Source organism: Podarcis melisellensis, assembly GCF_964234715.1.
Source record: "Podarcis melisellensis genome assembly, chromosome: 5".
NCBI lineage: Eukaryota > Metazoa > Chordata > Lepidosauria > Squamata > Lacertidae > Podarcis > Podarcis melisellensis.
The window spans coordinates 41217838-41239928 of record NC_138537.1 but is presented as its reverse complement, the minus strand read 5'-3'; the positions used below and the strand labels follow the sequence as shown (position 1 = coordinate 41239928).

Below are 22091 nucleotides of genomic sequence, written 5' to 3'. Positions count from 1 at the left end.
AACAGGCCAGTGTTAGCTCCATTTTGGGAGTAGCTAAAACAGAAGGCCAAATTAGGCATTAGCTTGACAAACATATTGTTCCAGCTCCATTTTTGCTAAGATTATGGGGAATGTAAAGTAGGAAGGAATGATGGGAGGAAGATGTGCCTTTATTTGTTCAGTGATTCTGGGTCCACTGCAAACGTCCTGAGGCATGGACTCACTTAAGTGTCTAGATATGGGTAGGATGCTACAAGTGCAGTACTTTTGGGTTCCAAGTCATTTACTTGGAAGCATTAGTCCTTCTGACACTTCCCTAAAGCCAAGGTTCATTCTCTCCCTTCCTGTACCAATACTATGTTTATTTTCATTCTCAATGACAGGTACCAAAAAAGAGGTCACTGTTGCCACAGAAATGCTACTAAACTACCTGCTAAATATAAGATTGTACTCCCAACTTTTTTTATGCCAAGGCTCCTGTGCTTTTAACCATTATACAAGAGCACAAATCTACCAGCATGGAAATGTGAAATACTCTGCCAAGAGACATTCAGCAGGCACTTTCTGTCTCAACTTTTAAAAGGGAAGCTAGCCGGGGGGGGGGGGTATTTGCCCCGGGTTAAGCCTGTTGAAACCTTTTTATTTTATCAAGCTTATGTAGGCAATTAAGGGTGTAGTTTTTCCATAATACTTAGCCAATTCCTGACTTTGGCTTTTAAATACGCTTCTGTTGTAAGCTTTTAGGTAAATGAATAGCGGTTTTAAAATATTGGAAAATACTGGAAATGGAAAAACTCGTGTTCCCTTTTTGCCGGTTAAAGCTACTTGACACAGGCCCTGCAAAGGAAAGAAAAAAGATGGTAAACATCCCCAACTGAAGAGCAGCAGGCTAACGGCGATCACTGATTTCCCTCAGCATCTTTTCCTACTTCTGCCATTTACCACTGCTGCCCACACAATCCATGCCTGCGCTTTCCTTTTCCTGTGAGAACATATGAGTGGAAGCTACTGCCTCGAGGAAGAAAAGGCCATCTGGCAAGGAAGAGGCACAGCCTCGGTGCCCAGTCCAGCCTCAGCGCCTTTGATAAAATGGGGACTGAATCCGGTCAGCACCAACTGCTTCAAAATGGCGACAGAAGACCCGAAAGGGTCCCCACCCCCCGCCATATGTTTTTAAGCTCTCTCAATAAGACGCCGCAATAATTTTTTGCCGGAAGAAAAACCGCCCCAACTGAACGACACTGTAGGCCACGTCGCCCTTTTCCCCGAGAGGTAGGTAAGCTAACGGTATTTTTGCTTTGGCCTTTGGCTATGACGTCATCCGTCGGCGCCAGCCAGGCCCTCCCCCTTTCAAGATGGCGGAAGGAAGCGCCCGCCGACCCGGAAGCGTTATTTTCGGAGGGTGAGGAAAATGGCGTGGAGTTGCTGTGCCCGAGTCTGGGTTAGACAGGAGTTATGGGGTAGTAGTGGAATCCGGACACACAGGTAAGGAATGAGGCGGAGCTGCTACCCATAGGAGGAGGGCGGTGGGGTTCAGAGGAAGGGGCTGGGGGTGGGTGAGGTGGTGTGCTGCTGCGGGTATCGAGGAGTTCGCTGCGAGGGTGTGCCTGGGAGAGCGGTGGGGTTGTCAACTTTGCCGCTCGGCTTTTCCAGGAGTCTTTTATTTTAAAAAAGAAATACGGCACCCAGGACGATAGGTAGGATCCAGTTCCTGTGCTTCTCTTTCCATCCACCCTGATCGAAGGCGAGGAAGAGGGAAAGCCTGTAGTAAAGGAGTGGCTGTGGATGAGGGAAGTACGATGCCTCCAGACACTGGTCCAGCAGTTACACAGCCTCTCCTTATTCCGACGGATTGGAGAAAGAGAGTTGGGTGTGTCAATGGCACAACGGTGCATTGGTAGACAAATGGACTGAAGTAGCTTCGCAGAGTCTAGTACAAAATGAAAATATAAGATTTCCTTGGTAGCATCATGATAATAATTACTTATTTGTTAAACTTACATTCCATCTACCAAATGATGCTTAAGGTGCCTAACAGCAATGATACAAATATAACAACAACAGTAATTAATAATAATATTCAAAGTGAGAACCAGAAACAAAATTAATTATTGTTCTGATATCCAGTCCCATCTGACAAATCATGATTCTGAAACTACAATTTGAAGCTTTTTGACAAGTTTCAATTGATATTCCTACTGAAATTACAAAACATGGCTTAGGTGTTTCTTTTTTCTCACAAGCTGCTGTTTGGCATAACATCTAGGGATGATTAGGAAAAGGAGAATAAGACAGAAACTGTACTTTGCCCATATAGGCAGAACACAAAGTATCGTTTGGGTTCCTAAACTACTGTTAGTACAGTGGTACCTTGGGTTACATACGCTTCAGGTTACATACGCTTCAGGTTACAGACTCCGCTAACCCAGAAATAGTACCTTGGGTTAAGAGCTTTGCTTCAGGATGAGAACAGAAATTGTGCTCCGGCGGCGTGGCAGCAGCAGGAGGCCCCATTAGCTAAAGTGGTGCTTCAGGTTAAGAACAGTTTCAGGTTAAGAACGGACCTCCGGAATGAATTAAGTACTTAACCCGAGGTACCACTGTACAACATCATAGTTTAGTGTTATATCTGAAGTGGCCTAAAATAACCATGTAAGCTGCAAAACAAGTTGACATACAAACTATGAAAGGTATATTCTGGATAGGCAAATCACAAAAAGATCATAATACTTTGAAGTGGTGAGAAGGTGCTTTTGGTTTCTCTTAATCTGGTATTTCATAACATCTTGGAAACATTTAGAATGAGTCCACTTTGTGTTCCATATGTATTTACTTTTAGAAATACCCTATATACACAACAAAGAAATGGATTCAGAAGACCAGCACAGAAGAGTGATCCGCAAACACCAAACCCAAAAACTGGTATTAAGCCACAGAAAAGTAGTTTGTCTCCTCCAGCCTATCAAGAATCTTCCCGTTCAGTGAAAATCCTTGTGAAGCCATTCTTCTTTACAATTGGGGTAATAATTGTTTGATATTACAGATAATGTGCCGCAGTCCGTATGTATTTAACAAAAACTGGTTTGTTTAGTGGTAAGCTACAAAATTTTCATATAGAACAAGGATTATATAGAGGTGGGATTTTGGCAGGCAGACCCATTGCAGCACCATGACAGCTGAAGATATGTTTATCAAATTTTTCTAATCTGTAGAACAATTAAAGTATTGGGATCCATGTCCATATAATGCCTGAGTAAAAAGAACAGGGCTGGCCACATTCCCTACCCACTGTTTCTATTCTGAACACCGTAGGTCTGAATAGAACCCATGTTCACTTAAATGTGAGTGGAAACATCTGTGTAGTACAGAATCCTGCTTTATCAAGATTCCCGTCATGTTCTATTCACTTTAAAGCAAACACAAATAGATAGACCTCAAATGTTTTTTGGTCAATCTGAGAAGTTTGAAAACAGGTGGTCGGGGCCAGCTTTTGCAGTGATATTGGGAGCAGACCCAGCATGTGCAGCCCTATGCCGCCTGTATATATAGATAGTTCCTATTTAGGCATAACACCCAAATTAAAGCATTTAATAGAAGTTGTATTTCCAATCTAAAGACTCCAAAAGCTATGTAGGGAATAGAGATCAAATATTATTGGTATTGTATGACTGTAGAGGTCATGCCATACAATGAGTTAACAGTCTTCTGGTGCTAATTTGAATGCTTATGGTAACAAATTATCTGAATTATGTTACCTGAAACCTTAATTAAATATATTAGTTTTCAGGCTGTGCTTTTGGATCAGCTGCTATTTGGCAATATGAACACCTCAAATCCAAGGTTCAGAACTATTTTGAAGATAGTCGAGCAGACTGGATGGATAAGGTGCGACCACAAAAAGGGATGGACTTCAGAAGGCAGGTATTTTGGGCACTAATTATAATTTTACTATTGAAACTATTGTACATGATGACTGAATTTTTTTCTATTGTGCCTCACCTTGCAAAGCCTTATGGATATTATCGTACTTTTCTTGACAAATCTCAAGGAAAAGCCGATGAGGAATATATATATATATATATATATATATATATATATATATATATATATATATAATGTTCAATAGTGAGAGAAAAATTATGAATGTTCAAGTTGTGCGACTCAGCCATCATTAATAACATAACATCTTTGGGTTAAAGAAGGATGGTAAGAAATAACATTTTTAATTAGAGATGGAGTCAATTCATTAGCACTTTTTTCATTTATTTGGAAGATTCTTTCACAAACTCGAAACATACCAGTTGAATATAACTAATCACAATGTTTACCATATGCAACCCAGAGGTAAATTGATATAAAAATATGTATATTAGGAAAATGCATCACTTAGAAATCAGTCATAAAAAGGAACAAATCCTTAGGAACAAATCCTTATTTACTGCATGGATATAGTATTTAGATTTGTTACGGATAAGAGTTATCTCTGTACCCACTTTTCTTTATGGCCCTGCCCATCGTTGGCAGTTTACCCACAAGGTAATGTTACCCTTATGTTAAAAAAGGTTCCTAGCCTTGGTTTACACTAACTAGAGAGGAGTGCGGTTAACTTTTGAAAACAGGTGTTTGGTACCTATGCATAATTACAGTTTTCTAAGAAAAGTTCTAGGATAGAAATTCTTCTGTTGTTTTGTAAACTTGATTTCTTCAAATTTGTGTATTGAAAATACTAAATTGCATATTAATGAGTTTAACATCCGTTGTCTTGAGATACTGTATATATTGGATCAGGCCAGATTAAGACTGCTTATTTTCTTTCAGGTTAACCAGTGGTGGAATAGTCTGAGCAACGGGCAACGTACTGTGTCAGGTTTGTGTTAGCTTACAAGTATTAGACATTCTCAGGAAGAGAAATATGGCAAACAGGTACAGTATGTCACTAGATAGCTTTGATAACATGCTTACAAGTTGTTAAACCTAAGGCAGTCTTTTCCACCTATGTGTTTAGTTTGCTCCACTACATTATATATTTTGGCCTAATATTATGTAATATTGCTCCCTAACGTAGAGGAATGCAGTGCAATTTTATGCTCAGATTATTCCTCCTAGAGCAAGGTTGGAGAACCTGTGGCCTTCCAGATGTTGTTGGACTCCCAACAGTCCCAGCCTGTATGGCCATAGATGATGAAGGCCAGACATTTCTCACCCCTGTTCTAGAAGGTTGAAGACCCATGCCTATTGCTTTCCGTAAGACTTTCTTCATGATTATGGCTCTGTCACACAAGATTGTTTCCTGCATAGAAGCTGGTTCTGTTACTGGAAAGTTGTAACAGAATGTCAAAAATAGTTTGCTTACTACTTAGTAAATGTTTTAATATAATTATGATACAGTGGAACCTTGAGCTTCTCAGAAGCCGAACGTTTCAGAACTCGAACACCAAAAACCCGGAAGTAATAGCTTCCATTTTCAAACGGCTTCTGGGGTGTTCCCCCCCCTTTCTCCATTGACTTCACTGACCGCCCTTTGCGCCTTGGTCGTCAAACGTTTCAGAAGTCAAACAGTCTTCCGGAATGGATTACGTTTGACAACCAAGGTTCCACTGTAATGTGTTATTGGGGAGTGAGAAACTGATATTTCATGAAGAATACAGGGTTTACATGTTTTATTTCCACTCTCTATTCTTCATCAGTAAGAAAAGAATTAAGGGTGGATTACAGTTCATTAGTATTTTGTAGGCAACTTTTGAAAAGTCTCATATGAAAGCAAAAATACAAGTAGTCTTTAAAGAATGTTTGAGCACAATTATTTGTGACCTGAATGACTACTGGGTTGCATCCAAGGCATGGGGGGGAAAGGAACTGCTTGATGGGCCAAGTCCTTACCTGCAGGTCAACTCTGACAGTGCATTGCTTCAGTCACCTGATGTCATGATGACCCCAGGTAACCCATTTTCCTTTGCCCTCATGGTTTGGTTTCAGAACACATGGGCAATGGCACAGCTTTTTGCAAGTGTCAGTAAACAGCTCATTGTGGATGCTTACAAAGCCCAGTGCAGTTTGATTTCAAATAATCACCATCATCATTAGTGCTTGAGTAGTAGTAGTAGTAGTAGTTTATTTGTACCCTTCCCATCTGACTGAGATGCTCCAGCCACTCCGGGCAGCTTCCAACAAATATAAAAACATAATAAAACATCAAACATTAAATACTGCCCTATACAGGGCTACCTTCAGATATCTTCCGGGTTTTGTGAATTGTGTTGGATGGACAGTGCAATTTTGGCTTTGTTTTGTTCCTGAAAATATTCTTTTCAGAAATATATATTTCTAGACTTCCCTTCATCCATTTGGACACGTATGTGGGCAGGAATAAAGCTATTCATACAAATACAATAGAACCATGAAACTGCAGCATTACTAACAAACTAGCAAAGTCAAAGGCAGCAGTAACAACTTTATAAAGCAGAGTAAACATAAACACGTGCAGTGTCTGAGAAAAAAATATATATTTCACCTGAACCTTGAAGGGTTGTAATGTTGGTGCCAGACATCTCTTTCTGGGGCAGAGAGAAAATCCACTTGAAAATAATGGTTTTGTGGTACTTGGGTTTACAATAACTTATTTGTGGGTTGTATACATTATATATTAGAATGCTTTCACTGCTTGTTTTGTCACTACACTTTTCTTGTTAAATCCATAGGTATTATAGCTGCAAACGTCTTTGTATTCTGTTTATGGAGGATACCCTCTTTGCAACGAGTAATGCTTACATATTTCACATCTAATCCAACTTCTCGTAAGTGTGCATTAAAATACATGCAAAATTGTGCAAGATTTTGTTTTGTTTTGTTGGGGGGCTGTGGATTTGCCACCTGATTTAAGGTAATACCAAGCAAATTGTCCATCCCAAACGAATTGTATTGTGGAAACCAAACTAATGAAACAATTTACCTGCATAAATATTTTTAGTGTCATGTAAATATCTTACAGAAGTAGAATATCTTCTTACTTTGTGATACACTCAGTTCTAAACTAGACAGGGAAAGAAGATGATAGTCAACTATGCTGAAAGAGAATACCAAAGCCTTGAAAAATATGCCAGGCAGATACAGCAGCTGTAGAAAACACAAAAATATCTAGGTTTTTCAACATTTCAGAGTAGTTTACTATAAGCTAATCTGTGATAATATATACTAGTTGCAGAAAGATGGGATAAAATTCAGATTCTCAATTAAAATTCTGGTGTTTTCTTTCCTTCATAATTTGTAAAACCTTGCCTAACAGTGCATTAGGAGTGAGGGGAATCTTAGTTAATTGTTTCCTCTATATTCACTTGTCCTATCTGTGATCAGTTCAATGTTATGTATGGTGTAATGTTTCATTGTTTTTTGCTGTTGAGGAGTCCCATCTCCTAAGAAGTGGATGATTAAAATTTATTTAGCTACTGTTCATTTTCATCCTTCTCAAATAAAGCACTAAACTGTTAGGAAAAAAGTGTTCCATGCTGTATAAACACAAGTTAAATATTTTTATGCGCATGCCAAAATCTACAGTGGAGGGAAAGCTATAAAAATCAGTGTACAAGTGTGACCTAAGAGGCACACTGCAGGCAAAAATGTTAAGGTAATCTTTTTAAAATTATGATTAAAGAGCGGTGGGCTCTTCTGAGAAGTAAAACCATGTGCAAAAACATAATGCTTAATGATTTTGAAAACCTAATGATGACTATGTTTTTTCTTGCTAGAAGTTCCATTCTAATAGTTCAACTTGTAAACTGTGAATGGAGAGATGAAATGCTAAAATAGTCTTAACAGCTGTTTTCTTCCTTTTGCCCTAGGAGTTGTGTGCTCTCCCATGTTGCTATCTGCATTTAGTCATTTCTCATTTCTACACATGGCAGCCAACATGTATGTTCTGTGGAGCTTCTCAACCAGTATAGTCTCTCTTCTGGGACGTGAGCAGTTCATGGCAACGTACCTTTCTGCAGGTAAGAAGCCTTCCTTGGTTATCCCTTTATGGCAGGCACCCGCCAAACTCGGCCCTCCAGATGTTTTGGGACTACAACTCCCATCATCCCTAGCTAAGAGAACCAGTGGTCAAGGATGATGGGAATTGTAGTCCCAAAAAACCATCTAGAGGGCTGAGTTTGGGGATGCCTGATTTATGGGCTCCTAAGATGATTTAAAACTTGTCTTTGACTTGCACTGAAGTTGCTTTTATTATGTGTTATGAACATTCTTTGGTCATTGGAGAGAAGCTGGCATCCATCAATACAATCCTCTTCAAAACATGTCTGGATGAAGACTAGTTTAGAAAATTCTAAAGTAATTAAATGATGAGCTTCCCAAGCAGTATTCTGTGAGCCAGTATGAGTACTGTCCTAGGCCCAGGATCAAGGGGCCAGCTACTAGGATTGGGGTTTTTGGTCCATTAACCACCTTAATCTAAGGTGGGCCACCTTTGAGGCATCACCACCATTTTAATTTAGAGGTCCTTTTAATAGTTGTTTGGGGGTGAATTTTTCACAGACTTAGCTTTCCTAAATTAGGTAGGAGAAGATACACTTGCTAAAATGTTATAGTTCATGGAAATATAGAAGAAGTACTATTACATATTAAAATAAATAAAAATAAATAAAAGGTAAATGACTTCTTTCTTGGCTTAGGCATAGATCAGAGCCCCAGAGGAAAAAACTAAGGAGAAGTGAACTGCTTCTGAAGCTATTTGTCTCAATGCCATAAATCAGTCCAATTTTGGAGACTTGTTTCTGGATGAACCTGTGTCTGCCTTAAGAATTGCATGTTCCTCTGTAGGGCAGTCCATTGTGCTGTGAAAGCCATGGGTTTAATGAAACCAATGAAACTAGGACAGTAAAATAAGAATATTTAAATGTTTCATGTCCCTCACTGAATCCGTGCTTCTGACAACATTCTTATTTTTCTAGGGGTTTTTTCCACATTTGTGAGTTATTTTTGCAAAACAGTCACAGGAAGATTTGGATCATCGCTTGGAGCAGTAAGTCCTGCTGAGTACAAACCAATCTGTCTGTTGTGAAAGACTGGTTTGGAGCACATTGTTTTCTGTTTTCAGAAGTCAAGTTATTTTGGGGGGAAAGCTACAGTGGAGAGTAGGTTAGAAATCTAATGAAATATTTGGGGAGGTGGGGTCGGTCTATAAGCTTCACCCCAGCAAAAGTTACTTAGTTAACTGTTTCCCCCCACTGTTTAGATCTGTGGTTCCCAACGTGGGGCACATGCCCCACAAAGGAGCAATTTGATAATGAGTTAGACCAAGTTAATGGCTTTCTCCACATGAATAGGAGTTTACTTTTTGAATAATAAGAATTATATGTCAAGGGGGATGGGGGGGCATCAGGATTTTAGAGATGTTTAGGTGGGGCATGGCCAAAAAAAAGGTTAGGAGCCACTGGGTTAGATCGTTTGTATAATTTAAAAGAAAAGAGATGCCTCAGTAGCAGATAAGCTGTAAGTAAAATCAGTGATGGTGCCAACTCAAATTTTTATGGTGCTTGTTTTGTACATTTTCATTTTTGCAGCAATAAGAACTATTTCCAGCTTGTCTTCCATTTAAACACTTATTTGGAAACAAGTCCCATGGATTTCAATTAGACTCCTAACTAGCTTTTTAGGCAAAACAAAAAAAATTCCTTCCAGTAGCACCTTAAAGACCAACTAAGTTAGTTCTTGGTATGAGCTTTCGTGTGCATGCACACTTCTTCAGATGCATGCACACAAAAGCTCATACCAAGAACTAACTTAGTTGGTCTTTAAGGTGCTACTGGAAGGATTTTTTTTTGTTTTGACTATGGCAGACCAACACGGCTACCTATCTGTAACTAGCTTTTTAGGATTATAGTTTTACTGTCATATTTCTGTGGCCTTATTCTGAATTAAGTCACAATATCAATAGGACTTAATTCACAGCAAAACAACTAATTTCCACTGCAGTTTTTATCCCCAAGTACATTTTTACTTGGGGAGTAGGTTTCATAGAACTCATTGGCACTGCCTTCTGAGTAAAACATGAATGAACTTGTCAATATCAGGAATAAGTTGGGTATGTTATATCAGATTGTATTGTTTTCACATTAATATTTTCTATCTTGAATATCAGAAAGATTTATTCACAGACAGGAAATAGTCTATGCTTTCTTAAGGGGAAGGGATTTACCACAGGCCCTTTCATTGAAATAATTCTTTTAAAATAGCTGTAGTGTTTGGGTGACATTCAACTAAGTTATATGTAGGGCAGACACATTAAGCCTATCAATATCAATTTGTCTATTCTGAATAGAACTTTGTTGGATACCATCCTTTGTTTTTAGTATTTCTCTTAACTCTTTGCAGCTGGCATAGCTGAGAACCTGCTGCCTCCATTTCCACATCTTATTGGTAACAGTTAATGGCCATAGTGAACCTAACTGTTTTTGGCAAAAAAATTAAGAGTAACTCACTTCTGTTGAACATTTGGTCAAGATAAGCAGTAATCTTTTCTGACTTCAACAGAAATTCAATTCTAAATTGAAATATTTTTTTTGCTTGTGTATTTTGCATTTTTATTGCCAATTAGCCAATTTTAATTTTTGCTTGTATTCTAGTCGGGTGCTATAATGATGGTCCTTGCAGCAGTATGTACGAAGATGCCAGAAGCCAGGCTAGCCATAATATTCCTTCCAATGTTCACATTTACAGCTGGAAATGTAAGTGACTTGAAAGAGCTGAAGCAACTTCTCTCCTCTGTTGCTACCAGTTTTTGTCTCATGGGCTTAACTTTTAAAAAGACACAACAGAAAAGGAAAAAGGGGTAAGAAGGGAAAATGAAAACAATAGAACTCAGACACTTATTGCTAAACATTACATAGTGATTCTTATAATGACCATCTACTTCAGGGAGGGGAGGAACTAGGGTTGCCATATTTCAAAAAGTGAAAATCGTGATTTCCAGGAAATAGAACAACTCTGCATCCAGTTTTCCTCTTCTGCAACTAGCTGGAATGGCTGCTGTCAGGTGATGGGTAAGGAGGGTCCCCAAAGGAGCTGTTCTCTCAGCAGAGCTGGTGGAGTGGGTCTTCAATACAGAACTGAGGCTTGGGAAAGAATTATCGTATTGGCCTGAATACGTATCCACAAATAAGCTGCACCTTTAAAATTCAAGGCTTATTTGCAGGTGCGGCCCGCCTCCTGGCACTCCATCCCCAAACCGGCGCCGGGGGAGGCTGCCTGCTGCTGCTGCCCCTGCATTCCTGGGCTGCTTCCTTGGGGAGAGGGGAGCCACGCAGTAAGCTCACAAATATAAGCCACACTTTTTTTCCAAGTTAAGGTGCAGCTTATATTCAGGCCAATATGGTACATTATCAAAGTTGCTCAATATATCCACGGTAGAGATGGGGCTTTAACGCAAATCCAGCTACAACCCTCAGCCTTGTTCTCATTGACTAGGCATGACTAAATGGGATTTATGAATGTGGACTAGATTCATTTTATCATTGTTGGAGCTGCTGAAACATGAAGGCAATGTTGCTGTTGTGTGTGTTTTTTGCCAATGCTGTACTTGTTTACTGATTTCTAGGCTTTAAAAGCCATTATTGCACTGGACACAGCTGGACTTATTTTGGGTTGGAAGTTTTTTGACCATGCTGCACACGTTGGAGGGGCTCTCTTTGGCATGTAAGTTTTTGTACTGTGGTAGTACTATGAGATTGATGCTTCAGTGTGTTGTAGTTTGTTTGTCTTTTATTTATTTAAAATAGCCCTGTAAAATTTCTACTGAGAAGTGTTTTTGGCCCAAATGGCTTCATGACATATACCTATAATTTGTTCTGTGAAAGAATTTCAGTTGAAGTTATGTGTTTGTTGCTTTTTAGGTGGTATGTAATGTACGGGCATAATCTAATATGGAAGAATAGAGAACCAGTGGTGAAGGCATGGCACACAATAAGGACTTGGAGACCAAATAAATGAGGTGGGGCTCGCAACTGGCGCTTTTTTGAAGAAACTTGTACAGAAATGGCGTGCTGCTTTGAAGACTGGAAAGTGGATTGGTTGTTGCATTACTTACACAGTAATGGGATCTTCAGTTCTAAATGTGGTAACCCATGCTCAAAAATAAATGCATTTATTGATAAACACATAACCAAATAGAAAATAATAAAGATTTGTATCTCATTGCTTTATTAAGAGAGTCTGTATTTTTCCTCTGGCTATTTTGGAGCAAAAATAACATTTGATCAGTTGCCTGATAGCTTCTCATTTAGAAATAAGTTACCGTATTTTTCGCTCTATAAGACGCACCAGACCACAAGACACACCTAGTTTTTGGAGGAGGAAAACAATAAAAAAAATATCCTGAATCTCAGAAGCCAGAACAGCAAGAGGGATCGCTGCGCAGTAAAAGCAGCAATCCCTCTTGCTGTTCTGGCTTCTGGGATAGCTGCGCAGCCTGCATTCGCTCCATAAGATGCACACACATTTCCCCTTACTTTTTAGGAGGGAAAAAGTGAGTCTTATAGAGCAAAAAATACGGTATATTAAGATGCCAACAGTAAGATCCTGATACTACAGAGCTCTGGTTAAGAAACTGCTTTATCATTCTCCTTGTCTTAATCTGCAATGATGTTTGATATTATTAGGCATATATATATATATGTGTGTGTGTGTGTGTGTGTGTGTGTGTGTGTATATATATATGTATGCAGGTTTTGGTGTCCTCGGGTGTCTTCCCGTGTAAAAGTTGGGGTGTCTAGGCGACGTTTCGACGAGGTCTCACTCGTCATCTTCAGGCTGGTGCTTTCGGCTTCTTGTTACTGGAACAGAGCAGGATCTCAGTGTTTGAGTTCCTATAAATACTGTTGAGGGGGTGTGGTGTATAGCCTCCAATGTTCTGGGCAGAGAGGAAGTTCCCAGGCTAGTGTGCCTTTTCTTCTTTTGTTCCTTAATTACTTGAGGGATATCTTGAGTGATTTCTTGAGTGATATCCTGACGTCGCCTAGACACCCCAACTTTTACACGGGAAGACACCCGAGGACACCAAAACCTGCATTCCTGTACCCGTGAAAATCTACGAAAGCATATATATGTATGTGTATATATATATATATATATATATATATATATATATATATACGCGCACACAAAGCTGTGTTCTACAACTAAGCTATGGCCTCTCAAATATGTGGGGTGGGCAGGAGTAGTACAAATGCATTTGCTGCAGGACGTCTGGGCTGTGAATGGAAGGGCATGCACAGTGGACTGCTCCAGGCGAGTCCCTTACTAAAAAAAAGAAGCCCCACAATATGGGGGCTGGCACCATTTGCTAGTAGCATTCATTAAGACTACACAGATGACTTAGCTAGACCAGAATAGAAACCAACCTCTTTCTCTCTCCCCTTCCCCCGCTTTTGCTGCCTGACATCTCACTTCAGGCTCCCTCTCGGGCACTACAAAGGAAAGGCAGCCTGTTCCAGACCCTCCAAGTGTCCCAATTTTCCAAGGACATCCCTGATTTAGAGAAGCCATCCCAATTTCTGATTTGATCCTGGAATGTCCCACTTTTCCATAGGATGCCCCTATTTTCATTGGAAAAATGTTGGAGGGTATGGAGTTATCCAACCCCCGAGCTGTCTGAAGGCAATCCTGTATACGGAGGTTTTTATTAATGTTTTATTATGCTTTTATATATGCTGGAAGCTGCCCAGAGTGGCTGGGGCAACCCAGTAAGATGTGTTGGGTATAAATAGTAACATAATCATCATGGAATGGGATGTCCCTATTTTCATGAGAGAAATGTTGGAGGGTATGCTGCCCTTAGGTTCTTTTTAGGAAGATTTTCTCTAAGGGAGGAAAGGACTAAAAAATGCTCAGAGGCATTCAGCCCTATACAGTATGTCAGGATTTTGGAAACAAAAGTTGGCAACCCTACTTGTTACAAGAGCACAAGAAACAAAAGTATCACAGATCCTATACCTTTTGTGATAAAGGGGTTGGGGCCTCCTTGTGATTTAACATAGTGCAATGAAAAGCTTTTTGGGAGAAGGAAGCTCTTAGGATATGTTACTTTTTGTAATAGCAGTCTCTGCTAATGATTCTATTAGGCTTAGGCCTTAAATACTTGATGATTGGCCATCTTCTGACAATAGCTAGCTAGCTAGCCAAATGCCAACCCTTCCACCCTCTGGTCAGATCATTAAACTAACTCCTGCAAGCATAGTGAGGGAAAGCTGTCATGTTAAATATCATAGATCATTTTTTATGGTGGTGAAGGATATCCCAAAGGCAACCTGTAACACATATTTATAACACTATTTTTAGAATTTTTCAAGTGCATTACATTTTATTTATATATTTATGCTCTGCTCTTCAGTAGATATCCTCAGAGCATTTTTCAATACATAAAAAAATGGCAGATCCTATAGAGTGGGGAATTCAGATTTACTGACCTATTAAAATTATAGAGATAGTACAGTATAGCAGGAAGTTTAGACACCTTTCCCCCATAACTTTGAAATAATAAGGCTTTTGTATTTGATTAATTTTATTGTGTTAGCAATAACCTAAATATTTAGCAATTACGGTACCTAAATTTATTTCTTTCTAAAGCTAGGCTATGTAAAAGTTTTGCTGCTGGCAATAAACACAATTTCCTTCTGAACCCTACTGTTTGAAATAAAGCAATAGAATGCCTTCTGCATGGTTTATCTATAGCTTTTTTAAAAAGTCAAACCAGTTTTAAATAAGTATGAATGGAGAAAAAGCTGTCAAGGCTGTGCTTAGTGAGGATTAGCATAGGATTGGATCCAGTTGCCTGTCTGTAAATGAAGTTACCCCTTCCACTTGTAGAAAGGGCTGAGATCCAAAGACTTTTGCTGTGGGGAAGGGTGATTTTCACCAATTTTCCTTGCAGTTTCAAGCACTACCTCCCAAGGAAAGAAAATTAGGAATGGGTCTGCTCATGGGAATTCTGGATTCAGCCATTTGCTACAGACATGATCCACTCAAGCTATTAAATTGGCTACAAAGACATCATTACTCCCTTGAAGATGTCCTCATTCTTTGAGCATACAGTGGTACCTCAGGTTAAGAACTTAATTAGTTCCAGAGGTCTGTTCTTAACCTGAAACTGTTCTTAACCTGAAGCACTACTTTAGCCAATGGGGCCTCCTGTGCCGCTGCTATGCAATTTCTGTTCTCATCCTGAAGCAAAGTTCTTAACCCGAGGTACTATTTCTGGGTTAGCGGAGTCTGTAACCTGAAGCGTATGTAACCCGAGGTACCACTGTAAAGGATTTAAGATGTTTATTGAAAGAGCGATTTTGATTGTAAACTGCCTTGAATACTTGTTAGAAGGGCAGGGTATAATTGTAGATGATAGCAACAACATGAAGTTAAAACAGTATTGAGCATGCACCTGTGTCTATAATTCTTTCCCCATATTGGTAGTCTGATCCCAGTTTTATTTGTGATCCTGCTATGGTATAAAATGAAACCAGTGCAACATATTGAAAAGGAGTCCTGCATTCTAAATGGGTTGGATTCGAAAGTGCTTTTTTGACAGAGAAAGGGGATTTTTGTTGTTCTGACATGAGGCAAGATCCAGCACTGAACTGAAATCCAAAGGCGTGCTTGTATTTGCACAAGGCATTCCACTAGTTCTTACACAATAGTTCACAAAACAGCACTATGCCAGAACTTCTTTTGCTCATGTATCTCTGGTTCCAACCCAGCATTATTATTCTGTTTCTCTTGAAGTATGATGTTTTTATTTAACAGTATCACATAGTGTGGCATCTGAATATAGACTGCATTTTTAATCAAGACTTATATTGGCTTATATCTTGATCAGGTTCCTAAATTAAATGGGCTTAGATTTTCAAAATGTTTCATGCCAGGCAGAAAAAACCTTGGCAAGAGGTTTTCTCCTAAGACAAGAGGGCCCCATTGATTTATGGTAGAAAAAAACAATTCTCAAAGTCATAAAAAGGGAGAATTACATATGCAGCCCCAAGGCTGAAAAAACACTATTAAGAATGGGTAAATAAGTAAAATGATACCAATGGGCCTCACGTTAAACCTTGAGCTGAATTCTCTAAGGCCAGAAGCAAATGGGAAAAACATTTAGCTGACAGAAAAAAGAGAACATTTTTAGGAAATCTTCTAAAGCTGTTTCTTTCTCAAACTGAGAGAGTTAAAAAGGGCAATAAAATGTTGGGGAAAGGCAACTGGCTTGGCTGGAGAAGAAGCTTCTTTCTACTTTATTTTTAGGCTGGAAAGGGGGGTGAAAGGAGGAGTGTAAACTAAAGAGGCTTCTTTTAAAAGCTGTTTTTTACTGAGTTCCTTCCTTTTTACTTTGAGAAGCTTTATTCTTTTAAGAGGCTACCTATGATAATGTATGAAATATATTAGCTTAAATATATTGGCTTAAATGTAATTATGCAAAGGATTTAAGGAATGCTAGATTCTTATTTCATATGGTTGTAAGAGTTGTATTTATCCTGAAATTAAGTCAGCCACCAGCCTAGCCCCCCTGCCAGACAGAAGACGCCATCCAAGCACTCTTGATATATAGTTGTCAGGCATTTGTTTAGAAACCTTAAATGAAGGAAATCTTTCAATGTTGATGTGAACTCAAGATCCTTGACATCTGTTGAACATAAAAATGTAAGATTAAACATTTGTTTTAGAAGGCAATAGGGCAAGAGGTGAGCTGGTAATTAAGATTCCATGTAAGATATATTATTACTTATATGTCATATATATAGCTCTTTGTCTCCCTTATAAGGGCAAGGAAATGGGTGTATCTTTTGTGGGTGTATCTTTTGTGATTGGTTCTACCAAACAGCCAATAGGAATTCCAACCAGGCTGATTGGACAGAGGCAGCCACAGGAGGAGCAAAGGGGGCTGGATTAAGGGAATATAAGTGCTGGCCAGAATGGCAGGAGGCCAGGCCAGAGCTTGGTAACCATATACCACTGTGCCTCTCATTTATTTGTCTGACAAATAAATTAATATTTTAATTTCTCTATTGCTGCGTTGAATATTTCATTCCAGCTAAGCGTTAACCACAAGCAGAGGTGCTACATTTTATGGTGCCCTGTGACTCGGATAAGTGGTCTGCTGGAACGCAGCCCCTTCGCCCTACTGGGCAGGGTACAAGAGAGAGGACAACTGCTTACCCAAAGCGCGCACTGGTAAATTTTTCCAGGGGGAACGCAGAAGACTCGTCTGTCTGATACCCTGCTCACTGGCGGCGACGGAACCGGGGGAAACAGGGAACCAACCAAGGGTAAGTGCACAAAGGGATTTTTGGCCCTCCAATTAATTAGGAGGAAGAGAAGTCTTGATCAAACTTCTGCGTCTCAGTAAGGGGAAACTGAGTACGCTAGGTGGTTGGGTACATCAGATGGTGGTCTGGTGGAGGAAAAGGGAAAATTGGGAGGTAGAGTGTGGTGAAGTATCCAGCGCATTGTATGTGTGAGAAAGTACAGAGCAATCTGTAGCTGACCTGAGTGTGGAGTGGGCAGTACTTCGGTTCCTAGTAAGGCGACTTCACTAGGCAAGGAAACCCACAAAGCGTGTCTGTGAGTGACTGAGTGGATACTTCACAGGGCCATACAATGGGAGTTGGGGGTTCAAAGGGGGAAAATACACCTCTTGAGTGTATGTTAAATAATTTTAAGAAAGCCTTCTCAGGGGCATATGGAGTCAAAATGACGCCAGAGCGCTTGAGAACGTTATGTGAACTAGAATGGCCAAAACAAAATACTGAATGGCCATCCCAGGGAACCTTTGATATAAATTTAGTAAGCAAACTTTGGTCTGATATCGCCAAAGAAACTGGAGGGTGCCCAGAACAATTTCCATATATAGATTCCTGGCTGAGCACATTAAATAAAAATCCTCCATGGATAAGGGAATGCAAAGTCCAACGATGCAAATTATTGGCTGTAAAAGCTGAAGCTAGGAAAGGAATCTTGCCAAATAAACTTAAACCCATTTTTGAGGGACCAGAGGAAGAGGTGCTTCCACCTCCCCCCTATGCTCCACATCGAAGGGAGCCTAATCCAAACACTCCACCAGTTGTAACCCCGAGGCAAGAAAGTGGAATGAATAATGGGGGTGGAGTCACAGAGCTTGATTCCTTGATAGATTATGATAAATATCTTCAGGAGGCATTGGAGTCCTATAATAAAGCCCAAGCAGAAGTGGTTATTCCACCTGTGACTCCTAATAGACCTCCATCTAAAGTCTCCTTTAGTGGAACAACTGATTGCCCACCCCAAACCCCTGTACATCCAAGTCCTAGAGAAATATTACAGAAGTTACAGGGAGACCTTGATCGGTCAGCAAGCAATACAGCCAGGCGTATAAAGCTGCTAAAAGAACGCCTTGGAACAGATACCATCCCTTATGATTTGAGGCCCCTAGAGCAAAGTGAAGAGAAAGGTCACGTAGTAGCCCCTCTTAGAAGAGTATTTGATGCACTTGAGGAGCCTGCGCTGGTTAACGGGCAACCCGGACCACGGCCACCTCGAACTTCGACCCTGCAGTACATTCCATTCACAACTACGGATCTGATGAATTGGAAAACACACACCCCATCTTTTGCAGAAAAACCTCAGGCTATGATGGACTTGGTGACTTCAATAATAAATACTCATAGCCCTACTTGGACAGATTGTCGCCAGCTCCTAAATACTCTTTTCACCACTGAGGAAAGGAGAGACATAATTGAAAAGGCACAGATATATTTGCGTGAGCAGGCCAGAGTGGGAAATATTTTTAATATTGACCGTCATCTCCAAGACAACTTTCCCTTGGAAGATCCTAATTGGGATCCAAACAATGCAATTCACCTGACCAGACTTACCACCTACCGCCAGACGCTTGTGCAAGGTATCCGCAGGGCATGTCAGAAGCCCACTAATATGTCTAAAGTTTCAGAAGTAGAACAGAAACCAAATGAGAGTCCGGGAGACTTTTTAGAGAGGCTGCAGGAAGCCTATCGTATATGGACTCCTTTTGACCCTGAAGCCCCTGAAAACAGCAGAATGATTACGGCTACATTTGTGGCCCAGTGTGCTTCTGACATTCGTAAGAAAATTCAGAAATCAGAAGGATGGGAAGGGATGCTGATGAGCCAAATTATGGCCATTGCACGCCGAGTTTATCGGAATAGGGATGAGGCTGAGAAACAAGAGAAGAAGAAGTGGCAGAAGGAAAAGATGGTGATGCTAGCCACAGCAGTGAAGCAAGACCACCGCCCCTTAAATGGAGGGAGAGGGCGAGGAAGGAATCCACCATTGGGAAGGAATCAATGTGCAAATTGCAAGAAGGAGGGTCACTGGAAGCGGGAGTGTCCTGAACCCTTGAGGTTGGAAGAAGTACGCCCAGGCCCAGGCCCAGGCCCAGGCCCAGGCTCCGGCCCAAGAAACCAGGGACGGGGACGGGGAATGATCCGAGATGGAAGATATCAGAGACCAGGACAGGGACGGAGTAGAGACAATTTTATTGGACTGGCAGAAGAGGATTTTACCCAAGACTAGGAACGACCGGACTCCATAAAGTTAGGCTTCCAGGAGCCCACGGTCACGATTCAATTAGGGAGCCATTTAATAGACTTTATGATTGATACTGGGGCTGAATACTCAGTACTCCCAGAACTATTGCAGAAAAAGGCATCCAAAAGTGTAGTCATTAAAAGTGCCACTGGACAGTCAGCTAAGAGGTCTTTCCTCCAACCTTTGGAATGCCAGATTGGGGGACATCGTTTAACCCATCAGTTTTTGTATATACCTGAGTGTCCAATACCTCTCTTAGGCAGAGATATGCTGTCCAAATTGCAGGCCCAAATCACCTTCACTCCTCGAGGTCCAGAAATGAAACTGCCATCAAAAGCAGCAGGAATAATTACCCTCTCAGTACCTAAGGAACAATCATGGCGCCTAATGTCAGCCTTGCAAGTCCAACCCACATTGGATACAGAATTAAACAAGCTCCTCCGAACTCTACAGGTGCCACCAGGAGTATGGGCCGAAAATAGCCCACCAGGAATGGCTAAGAATATAGCTCCAATTGTAGTAACCCTAAAACCTATGGCTACCCCTGTATCTGTAAAGCAATATCCCTTACCCCGGCGAGCAGCAGAGGGCATCCAGAAACATTTGGACCGCCTATTAAAATATGGTCTGCTTAAGCCTTGCCAATCAGAATGGAACACACCCCTTTTGCCTGTTCGAAAACCTGGGACAGATGAATACAGGCCAGTGCAGGACTTGAGGCTCGTAAACCAGGCTATCGAGACCTTGCACCCAAATGTACCAAACCCATATACCTTGCTGAGTTTGATCCCACCAGAAGCAACATTTTTTACTGTATTGGACTTGAAAGATGCATTCTTCTGTTGCCGGCTGGCACCACAGAGCCAACCTATATTTGCCTTCCAGTGGGAAGACCCTTTAACAGGAACAAAAGGCCAGCTAACCTGGACAAGATTGCCCCAAGGATTCAAAAATTCCCCAACTTTATTTGGCACTGCCTTGGCGAGGGATCTAACAAGTTACCCCTCAATACCGGGAGAAAAGGTGGTTCTGCAATATGTAGATGACCTTATATTAGCGGCAAAGGATTTTGATACCTGTAAAGAAGGGACAGAGGAACTGCTCCACTTGCTCTGGGAAGCTGGCTACCGAGTTTCCCAGAAAAAGGCACAGTTATGTTTAGAAAAGGTCAAATATTTGGGCTTTGACATCTCACACCAACAACGAGCATTGAGACCAGAGAGGAAAGAAGCTATTTGCCTTATCAAGGAACCTACCACAAGAAAACAACTTAGAGGATTCCTGGGAACAGCAGGGTTTTGTAGACTATGGATACCTGATTTCAGCAGTCTGGCCAAGCCCTTACATGAAAGCACTCGAGGTGCAGAAAAGGACCCATTCGTATGGGGACCTGAGCAGAAACAAGCCTTTTTAGTTATCAAACAACGACTTATGGAGGCACCAGCCCTTGGACTGCCTAATTCGGAAAAACCCTTTCAGCTGTATGTACATGAACAGAATGGGATTGCAGCGGCAGTCCTGACCCAGAGACTAGGAAGTTGGAACCGTCCAGTAGCTTATTTGTCTAAACAATTGGACTCAGTAGCAAAAGGATGGCCTCCATGCCTAAGGGCAGTAGCGGCCACTGCAAGCCTTGTCAAAGAAGCTGATAAATTTACCTTTGGCCAGACGATGTATGTGAATGTACCTCATGCTGTTCTGACACTCATGGAATATAAGGGTAGTTATTGGCTAACGAACCCAAGGATGGCTAGATACCAAGGCCTATTGTGTGAAAATCCCAGGATTCATCTACGAGTAGTGAATATGCTCAATCCAGCGACTTTGCTGCCCCTACCAGAGGTAGATGATGAAGAATCACATGATTGTCTCCAAATAATGGATGAAGTTTATTCCAGTAGACCTGATCTGAAAGATGAGCCATTGAAAAATCCAGATGTTGTATATTATACGGATGGTAGCAGTTACCTGCATGAAGGTGCCAGACGAGCAGGATATGCTGTGGTCACCAATGAGGAAGTTGTGGAAGCTGAAGCTTTGCCTGCTGGCACCTCAGCACAAAAAGCTGAACTTATAGGCTTAACTAGAGCTCTGCAGTTGGCAGCTGGATGTAAGGCAAACATCTATACTGATTCTAAATATGCCTTCTTAACCCTGCATGCACATGGAGCTCTATGGAAAGAAAGAGGTCTAATCGGAGCCCACGGGAAGGCCTTGAAATATGGACCTGAAGTAGAAATCCTGTTAGAAGCAGTATGGGCTCCAGAACAGATTGCTGTAATGCACTGCAAAGGTCATGGACGAGGAAGGGATCCAATAACCAGAGGAAATCATGCTGCTGACAAAGCAGCCCGAGAGGCAGCCCAAAAGCCTGTGGGAGGATTTATAGCAGCCCTCATACCAGAGGTAGTTCCAGAAGAAGTTAAACCTCACTATACCCCAGAAGAGAGGAAGTGGGCTGAACAGGAAGGAGCGGTTGTGAAGGACGGTTGGATGATCCTGCCGGACAATAGGATTTATGTACCTCATCATCTAGCAGG

At 40.9% G+C, this 22091-nt stretch overlaps 1 protein-coding gene across 1 annotated transcript; it reads left to right on the top strand.

The window, feature by feature from the left end:
- The first annotated feature begins 1315 nt into the window (after positions 1–1315).
- Positions 1316–12170, top strand: PARL (presenilin associated rhomboid like). Its single transcript, XM_081911575.1, has 10 exons — positions 1316–1464; positions 2819–2999; positions 3760–3900; positions 4798–4846; positions 6678–6773; positions 7815–7964; positions 8922–8992; positions 10596–10697; positions 11567–11664; positions 11862–12170. Exons 1-10 carry the CDS (start codon positions 1391–1393, stop codon positions 11956–11958), a joined length of 1059 nt encoding a protein of 352 aa, XP_081767701.1. The 5' UTR covers positions 1316–1390; the 3' UTR covers positions 11959–12170.
- The last annotated feature ends 9921 nt before the right edge of the window (positions 12171–22091 follow it).

Bases quoted from the DNA above. Each gene is read 5' to 3' on its own strand.
- PARL (XM_081911575.1), top strand. From the start codon at position 1,391: ATGGCGTGGAGTTGCTGTGCCCGAGTCTGGGTTAGACAGGAGTTATGG. The intron at 10,698-11,566 runs GTAAGTGACTTG...ACTGATTTCTAG, and splicing joins TCACATTTACAGCTGGAAAT to GCTTTAAAAGCCATTATTGC. The intron at 11,665-11,861 runs GTAAGTTTTTGT...GTTGCTTTTTAG, and splicing joins GGAGGGGCTCTCTTTGGCAT to GTGGTATGTAATGTACGGGC.